This window comes from Condylura cristata, unplaced genomic scaffold, assembly GCF_000260355.1.
Source record: "Condylura cristata isolate star-nosed mole 26May11 unplaced genomic scaffold, ConCri1.0 scaffold00006, whole genome shotgun sequence".
Taxonomy (NCBI): Eukaryota; Metazoa; Chordata; class Mammalia; order Eulipotyphla; family Talpidae; genus Condylura; species Condylura cristata.
In genome coordinates this window covers 4,062,461-4,070,640 of record NW_004567107.1, presented here as the reverse complement: position 1 = coordinate 4,070,640, position 8,180 = coordinate 4,062,461, and the positions used below count along the sequence as shown (strand labels likewise).

At 62.1% G+C, this 8,180-nt stretch overlaps 2 protein-coding genes across 3 annotated transcripts in view; one reads left to right on the top strand and one right to left on the bottom strand.

The window, feature by feature from the left end:
• The window catches only part of ENDOG (endonuclease G), a 6,671-nt gene extending 3,972 nt beyond the window's left edge, over window positions 1-2,699 (top strand). The window contains exons 2-4 of the mRNA XM_004677892.1: window positions 45-419; window positions 1,332-1,441; window positions 2,350-2,699. Of these exons, the coding sequence (XP_004677949.1) occupies window positions 45-419; window positions 1,332-1,441; window positions 2,350-2,632 (768 nt within the window). The 3' untranslated portion in view covers window positions 2,633-2,699. The remainder of the gene's footprint in view (window positions 1-44; window positions 420-1,331; window positions 1,442-2,349) is intronic.
• Window positions 2,187-8,168, bottom strand: LOC101622477 (chromosome unknown open reading frame, human C9orf114). 2 transcript variants are annotated; one of them, XM_004677268.2, is made up of 12 exons: window positions 8,107-8,168; window positions 7,633-7,678; window positions 7,303-7,428; window positions 5,887-6,046; window positions 5,573-5,662; window positions 5,443-5,492; window positions 4,960-5,090; window positions 4,197-4,269; window positions 4,004-4,102; window positions 3,473-3,575; window positions 3,210-3,357; window positions 2,187-2,840 (listed from the first exon to the last, which is right to left on the bottom strand). In XM_004677268.2, the coding sequence occupies exons 1-12, from the start codon at window positions 8,140-8,142 to the stop codon at window positions 2,754-2,756; spliced, it is 1,149 nt and encodes a 382-aa protein (XP_004677325.1). In that variant the 5' UTR covers window positions 8,143-8,168; the 3' UTR covers window positions 2,187-2,753. The 2 variants fall into 2 exon arrangements, with proteins under 2 accessions (XP_004677325.1, XP_012577088.1); XM_012721634.1 differs by having other exon boundaries at window positions 2,730-2,840; window positions 3,473-3,560.
• Window positions 8,169-8,180: the final 12 nt, after the last annotated feature.

The following is an 8,180-nucleotide window of genomic DNA, read 5'->3' as shown; positions in this document are numbered from 1 at the left end:
GGCTCCGCGGCGACGGCGACCGGCGCTCGTGCGACTTCCGCGAGGACGACTCGGTGCACGCGTACCACCGCGCCACCAACGCTGACTACCGTGGCGGCGGCGGCGAGCTGGCCAAGTACGGGCTGCCCGGGCTGGCGCAGCTCAAGAGCCGCGAGTCGTACGTGCTGTGCTACGACCCGCGCACCCGCGGCGCGCTCTGGGTGGTCGAGCAGCTGCGGCCCGAGCGGCTCCGCGGTGACGGCGACCGGCGCTCGTGCGACTTCCGCGAGGACGACTCGGTGCACGCGTACCACCGCGCCACCAACGCTGACTACCGTGGCAGCGGCTTCGACCGCGGCCACCTCGCCGCCGCCGCCAACCACCGCTGGAGCCAGAAGGCGATGGACGACACCTTCTACCTGAGCAACGTCGCGCCCCAGGTAGCGCCCCGTCCCTCTCTGAGCCTCGTCCTGCTCCTCTGCGGGCTGGGACGCGGCGAGTGCGCCCCCTCGGGGAGGCGCGTGCTTGACGGCCCGCGAGCTCGGGGCCCAGCTCCCGCTCCGCCTGACTAAACCCCGGGCCCCCTGGCATCACCCTGAGCCTCAGGGCGCTGCTCATCTGTTAATTGGGGATGATGCCGTTATCCACCTCTGCGCTGTGAGCGCGCTGCCTGGCTGGCACTCAGCAAGCATCGGGTGCCCAGGAGGGAACTGAGCTGAGCTTGCTGGGGGGATTTGAGTGGGGGAGGCGCCCAGCAGTCAGCTGGCAAGGCCCTGCTCTGCCTTCCGGCAAAGGGAGACTTGCTCTGGGTCTGCTGTCAGCGGGCGCTGTGCTCCCTGGACCAGCACTCTACCTAGGCATGTGCCACGAAGGTCTGGCACCCAGCAGAGACGGGGTGAGGTCCAGGCCTCCTGCAGGGGCACAGGCCCCCCTACTCCTGTGACTAGACACTGCCCAGTGAGGCAGGAGCAGATGCCTGGTGCTCCCAGCCCGCCTCTGAGCCTGGGTGAGACTGGAACAAGGAAAGGAGATGGATGGAAGAGTTGGCGTCCCCATGAGCCCCTAGGGTGGGGGTGTGCTTCAGTTTGTTGCTGAAATGGGGGTGGGGGCTGGAGTGGGATAGATGCTCCTTCCTTGGCTCTTTAGAGCTGAGAAATGACCTTGAGACCTGGAATATCCACCCGCCCACTCTGGATGGGGGCAGCTAGCACCCCTTGAACTCTACCAGGGCTGCACCCTGATGGCCATAAAGCCCAAGGAGTGACTCCCCTTCCCAAACTTCACTTCCTCTGCTTGCTTGCCCCCAACTCCAGACCAAGCAGGGAGTCTGACAGAGCCCGCCCTCCTTCCAGGTTCCCCACCTCAACCAGAACGCCTGGAACAACCTGGAGAAGTACAGCCGCAGCCTGACCCGCAGCTACCAAAACGTCTACGTGTGCACAGGGCCACTCTTCTTGCCCAGGTAAGGCAGAGGGGGCTGGGCACACCAGGGCCCCCCACTCGCCAGAGACACAGCTTACTTAGCTGGCTTCTCAGTGAGCCCTTCTTTTCCTTGCCGTGGGCACCCTCATTTTAAGGCCCGAGACCTTCAGAGTACGCGCCTGGACCGTCTCCTCTGCCCCTGGCACAGGCACCAGGCCCTGAACTGCCTTTCCTGCTCTCCTACTCACGTCTTGCCACCTCCACCCAACACCACGCTCTGCCCAGATGGGTTCCCTTGCACCAGCCCTCTTGCCTCCTTGGAGCACCCCCACATTCCTCCTGGATCCAAGAACGGAGCAGTCTTCCTGGTCCTGGCCCACTTCACTCTTGTCCCTCTGCCTCCAGGTAGCAGGGGCCTCTGGGCGGCTCACTGTCTGAAGCACACCCTGAGGACTGACAAGAGTGAGCCAAGCTGTAGATTTGGGAGTCCACAGGCCAAAACCCTGTGCAGAATGGGAATTGTGCCCAAGGGTGGCTGGGGACAAAGCAGGATGGTGCTGTCACTGTGGGACTTCGCAGGGGCTGGCCAGGCCATGCACTGGGTGGACTGCTGAGGGGAGCCTGGAAGTCGGCACCCAGTCTCGGGGGCCTGCCGTGTCCCAGCCCCTGCACTGGTGCTGCTAAGTGGCTGTCGCTGCCTTGCCCATGGGGTGCCCACCCTCCAAGGAGAGACAGAGCACAGTGAAGCGCCTGCACGCAGGAAAGTGACTGTTTACGAGGCCAGGGAGTTTGAGCAGCATTTATTGCCACTGCTCACACCTCCTGGGTGCGTGAGCCAGATGCAGCTGGTTCAGGCTGTGGGCCGTGCTGGGGCCGACCTCCACTGGAGGTTGGGTCAGGGAAGGCTCCCCCAGGGAGACTGACTGAGCGCTTGGGGTCTGCCCACAGGACGGAGGCTGACGGGAAGTCCTACGTGAAGTACCAGGTAATTGGCAAGAACCACGTGGCAGTGCCCACACACTTCTTCAAGGTGCTGATCCTGGAGGCAGCAGGCGGGCAAATCGAGCTCCGCTCCTACGTGATGCCCAACGCACCTGTGGATGAGGCCACCCCCCTGGAGCGCTTCCTGGTGCCCATCGAGAGCATCGAACGGGCCTCCGGGCTGCTCTTCGTGCCAAACATCCTGGCACGGGCGGGCAGCCTCAAAGCCATCACTGCAGGCAGCAAGTAGGGGTGGCAACCCAGCCAGACTTTGGGGGGTGAGGGGCCGGGTTGCATTAAAGATGGTTATTTTTGGAGTCTTGGCTGTGTCTGGGACGAGGCCTGGCTTCCCTGCTGCTGCTCTGGGACTTTCAGTCCGACGGGAGCTCTCGGCTAGGCTGGGTACCGGCCTGGGTGAGGCCGGGCTGCAGGGCAGCCAGGGAGATGAGGATGGCTTCCTGGGAGAGAAACGTGGGGAGTGCTGGGGCCAAGGGAGACAGGCCATGTCCTGACTCCCAGCCTGTCTTCTGCTGCTCCAGCCACTTGGGGTCAGCAGGGTCCAGGAAGTCAAGGACAGGCCAGCTCTGTGGCTGGCTGCGTGCCTCGGGGGAAGGAATGGGCAGGACAGTCTCAATCCCTGGTGCACTCAGAGGGTCAGCGTTGAGGCACCCAGGCAGCGCCCCCAGGACAGGCAGGTGGCGTCATATACCTGTCAACACGTTTCTCACCCCCTTCACCCCTTGGGGCTACCCAGGACTAAAGCAGACCACTACCAGAGAAGGCCAGTTCGGATGGGCCCCAGTGCATGTGACCCTGGCAGGGCTCACCTCTGTGCGGATGGTGCGACTGCCCTGGCCGGGGCAGGTGTTGACATACAGGTCAAAGAGGACACTGGGTTCAGCCACCTCCAGGTTGGGGTCAGCATCCACTCCAGCTTCCAGCCCCTGCAGACCCCCGAATACCACGAGAGCATGCCTGGGAATCAGAGGACAGGGTTGTGGACGGCGGAGCAAGCAGCCCAGGCCTCCAGCCTGGCCCCCACCACCCCCTGGCACCACTCCTCCCGTGGCCTCTGCCAGGCCGGACCCACCTGAAGCTGGGAATCTGGGCAGAAGCCACGTCGGAGCCGTGCTCTGACGTCCCGATGGTCAGGTCGTACCCATCCTGGAAGGGGGCCTCTGTGAACACGGCACCTGAGGGTGAGGCCAGCTTTACAGGGGCCTTGCTCCTGACAACTGCGGGAGCTGGGGGGAGCATTTATACTGAGGTGCAAGGGTGGAGGAGGGGAGTTCAGGTCAGGGAGCCCCACCTAGACTAGGTCGGGGAACAAAATGGAGGTTGGGTAGGATGGGGCTGCCAGGATCTGCCTTCTCAGGGCCTTTTGCCCCCATTCCCGGCCGCCCCACAGCAGACTATTCATTGATGACAACGCTGCCGCCTCAAACAACAGCATTCCAGGCAGTGCGTTCAGAGACCGAAGCCCAGAGAAGGGAAGGAACTTGCCCAAGGACACACAGCAAGTTGGGTGGACAAGGAGAGGACCCTGTTCTGAATTCTAGGTAAAGCCAGGCTCTCTAGACAGTGAGGTGGAGGCTGCTCCAGGGGCAAGCTCTGTCCTTACTGAGGCAGGAGGCCAGTCGGACCGAGTAGCCCCAGTAGAGACCAGCCTTGGTGCGGGGGTCCTGCGACGACACGACTTTCCCATGGCGAGTCTTGTTTTCTGAGGGGAAGCGGAGAGACTGTGAAGATGGGCTGAGGGGGACAGAAGGTGGGAGGAAACAGCTCTGCACGCCAGGCTGGGCATTTTGTGTCACCTGCAGGCAGCTTCTGGTCTAGGCGTACAGTCACCCGAAGTCCCGGCTCCAAATTCTTGTCTATCTTCACCTCCTAGGAGAAGCCAGAAGAAACGGTGCTATGCTCCACAGGACCAGCAGGGCCGCCTCTCCCCCAGATTTGGCGAGGGGCCCGAGGGCTGTGCCCACCCTGGGCAGGCACCAGCAGTAGGCACGGTCCCAAGGCTCGCTGGGTGGGCACTGACCAGGCAGTACCTACCAGATGAGACCAGACCCTACGTTCTGGAGGCTCTGACGCTCACTAGGGAGATGGTTTTGAGCAGGTTAGTCAACCTCTGGGCCTGTTTCCCCTTCATGAAACAGGGAACCTTCCGTAACTGACTTCTTACACCGCACGGCCGGCTGGAGGAGCCTGAGTGCATCTGAGTGCGAGCGCTCTTCCCCAGGGCGGCTCACTTAGCCCCACCCCCACCCCCAGCACCTGCTCTGCTGTTACCTCTGGCCCTGCTGTGGGGACAGACAGCCCTTTCCACTTCTTCCTCCGCCCCTCGAGCCTGGCTTCAGTGAGGAGGTGCAGACGGACAGGCGCCTCTTTGTCTGGTTCTAGTCCAAGGCCTGTCTACTACTGATCTGCTTTTAACACCAGAATGAGTGTGCTCCTGGCTCTATCTACCGAGTCCTGTCCAGGCTCATCTCTGGCCCAAGTCTGTGAGAACAAGGGACACAGATGCCTGGGCCTGGGGGTCCCCACCACATGCTCCAGCTGGTCTGCCCACCAGCCCACCTTCTTCATTCCACAGTTGACAAAGGAGCCGTGGCCTGGTCGCGTAGGCCGGTCCACCACAACGCCCTCTCGGAACTCAGACTCCTCATCCTGGCGCATGTGGTGAGGGCTGTCCAAGGGGTTCAGGAGCCCTGTGAGGAGAGGGCCGTGAGCAGTCTGCAGGTGCCAGAGCACACACATGTGGCAGACGACCTGCTCTCCCGGCCAGTGGTGCGGGAGGACAGGATTCACCGAGAGGCAGAGTCGGGGGCAGAGCAGGCACAGACTGAAATACACTGCTGAGGGAGCAGCGGGCGAGTCAAGATGTCTGCCATGTGGGTCACTGCCCCAGCTGGGGGCCGAACTAGCGCTGCAGTGGCTGCGGACAGCTTCATGGTGCTGCGCTTTAAGCCTTGAGCCACCAGGGAGGCCCCGCCTATGGCTTCTAAGGGCGGAGGGCTTGAGCCATGGGAAATGGGGTCAGCCCCCACCCTGTACTCTCACCTGCAAACTGCAGATCCTGGTGCTTGGGGAAGAACGCCTTTCTCAGGTACCTAGGAAAGGTGGCAGACCTCAGGAGTCCAGGCGAGGACTGGACCTACCTGCCCCTCTACCCGCCCCGCACCGCCCTTACTGCGGACACTCCAGGTACTGCAGGATTCGGGCCAGCTGTACGCAGGCCTGCCCCTTCTTGCCGACTCCCCGGAACTCCCCCTCCACAGTCCTAGAGAGAAAGTCAGGGCTCAGCGCCCACGGCGCCCCTTCGGGAGGGCCTCCACCCACTGACCTCCACAGGGGCTGCTGTGCAATTCCACCGAGCACGGGCATAATGGAGGCACTTTGGGCAGGGCTCAGCCCTGGTAAGGGGGCAAGGAGCAGGCGAGGTCAGTCCGTCCAGGTGGCCCTCCCTTATCCCTGAGCCCGGTTGCCCTATGCCCCGGCCCCTACTTGGCATCCTGGCCCTCTTCGTCGAACACCACGATCTCGTCCACACAGAAGATGGCACAGGCCCTGGCAATCTGGCCCGCCAGGTAGGTGCGAAGCTCGGGCGACTGCGCGTTGTCCAGGATAGACCCCGGCAGGGCTACGCTCAGAGTGTAGGGCCGTCCTGGGCAGGGGAGACCTGGTCAGTGGGAGGTTCAGGCCCGGGTCCTCCCCTCCTTTCTCTGTCCCCAATGTTCAGAATTAGAGAAGTTTCCAATGGGGAGCTCTGAGATCCAGCAAACTAGATCCAACTGTCTGGGGGTCTCAATCTTCCCAAAAGAAAATGGACTGAATGGTCTTGGGCTCCCATGAGCTGGGCTGACCACAGGCAAGGCAGGGAGTGGCCAGGGGCTCCTTCCCTTCCTGTCTCCATCTCCACTGTCAAATGGGGATGACGACATAGCTACGAGCTGTCTGTGGGCCCATTAACCTGCAGCCCTGGGGAGCTGGACTGCCTGGCTCCCATCGAGAAAGGGGAGTCTTCGGCCCAAAGGGCTCAGAGATGCAGCTCTGCTCACAGGAAAGGCGACCCTGAGATGTGGGGTCAGGCGGCCAGCTCCAGAGGGACTACCACATGCCTGCTCTGGGGTCATCCAAAGGAAGCCACTTAAGACCAGCCACAAAGGGCTTCCACGGTGTTTGAGACAGGACATGCTCATCGCTGTCCCCACTGTCACCACCAGCACGTTAACCACACAGCTGTTCAGGGTGACCCCCGGCCCTCCTACTTTGTGGTATGGCCCAGGGTCAGGGTGTTTCTGGACACACTGATGTGGGACATCCAGGATGGAACATAGGAGGAAAAGCCAGGCCTGGCGTGCACAGTAGGACAGCCTCATTGCGTAAGAGCTCACCCAGACACCCCTGGCAGGTCAGGTGGGCATGACGTAACATCTGGGCGAACTTCCAATGCGGTGTGTGTTGGGGTGGCCCCTTCTTTAGTTTTGTGTACTGTTTTGAGCATGCAGTATTTGGTTTTAGTTTGTTTGATTGAGAATGTGTTATTTGTAACGAGAAAAACAGTATTTTCAATGTGAAATAATAATAATGAAGTGACATTGAAGCACATAGAAGATGACCAACTAAAAAGTCTTGAATCTTAACGTGATAAAGTCATGTCACTTCAATTAAAAAGAAGTAAAACTCCAGCGACTGCGACGGTGGCGACGGTGCTGAGACTCCAGAGGCATAAAGGTATGAGTCGCCCTGCTTAACCCCTGCGGGTGAGGAACCCGCCCAGGCAGGAGGCTGGGACTCAGTTTTCTGTGTGTATCCCTTCTCTGGGCCTCAGTCTCCATCAGAACTTGCTGTGTCCATGCCCTGGTCTCTGAGGACCCTTCCGGCCTGGACCTTCCCTGCCTGGCCGCCCCCGCTGCTTACCTCGGTCCTCGCTCTGCGCGGTGGCCGCCTCCTCCTCCCGGCGTTTTGCCTGTTCCTCCTGTGCCCGCTGCCGCTCCAGTTTCTTCATCAGTTTCAGGTCCTTCCATTTCTTTTTTTCCTCTTTTTCTGGATAAAAGGACATCCCGGTTGGTGGAGGAGGGAGGGGCCTGGAGCAGTCCAGGAGAGGTTCCTCTCAGGGCTTCTGGCTCCTTCCACTCCACTTGGGAGCTGTGGAACCCAGCAGGGATAAAGCGGGTGGCTCGCCCCAAGGTTGCCGTGCGTCCAGAGTGGTCTGGGTGCTCAGACACTCCCCTCCTCCCTCATCCTTACTCTGTTGCTTCCACTTTCGCCACTCGATCCTTTGGCCATGTTCACCCTGGGGTAGGAGTGGGAAGAGCAGGTATGAGAGGCTGAACGGCCACACGTGAGGTCCCCCAGCCCACTGCGGCCCCGGGAGGGGCCCCCGCGCCCGAGAACAGCCTGGCGTAGTGCGCACTCGCGCACGGCTGAAGCGGAATCCGCACCTGCCCACCATCGCCCGGGATTCTGAGAAACGCCCCGTAAGGGCTCGTGATGGAGAAGGGGTCCCACCCCCTGAACCCGCGCCCCAGGCGGACTATCCACAGGTCCGGCAGTGGGTTCCCAGGTCCTGCCGGATCCTAGCTCCGAGCCGGGAGGGCGCACGCGGCCACGACCTCCCGCGCCTGGGTCTTCCCGGGCCGGATCGGCCCGGCCACAGGTTCCCACGCGCTGGCGCTCACGCCCCCACCCCACCTCCCCCCGGAGCACAGCTACGGGACCCACCGGGCCGCAAGGCCGCTTCCCCACGCGCTGCGCCATGTCCGCCGCTCACGGTCGGCCCCGCCCCGCCCGGTCGG

Coding starts and splice junctions, on each gene's coding strand:
- LOC101622477 (XM_004677268.2), bottom strand. CDS start 8,142: ATGGCGCAGCGCGTGGGGAAGCGGCCTTGCGGCCCG. Junction 4,270..4,959: donor TCAACTGTGGAATGAAGAAG/GTGGGCTGGTGG, acceptor GGCTTCTCCTAG/GAGGTGAAGATAGACAAGAA. Junction 3,576..4,003: donor CCGACTGGCCTCCTGCCTCA/GTAAGGACAGAG, acceptor CCTCACCCTCAG/GTGCCGTGTTCACAGAGGCC.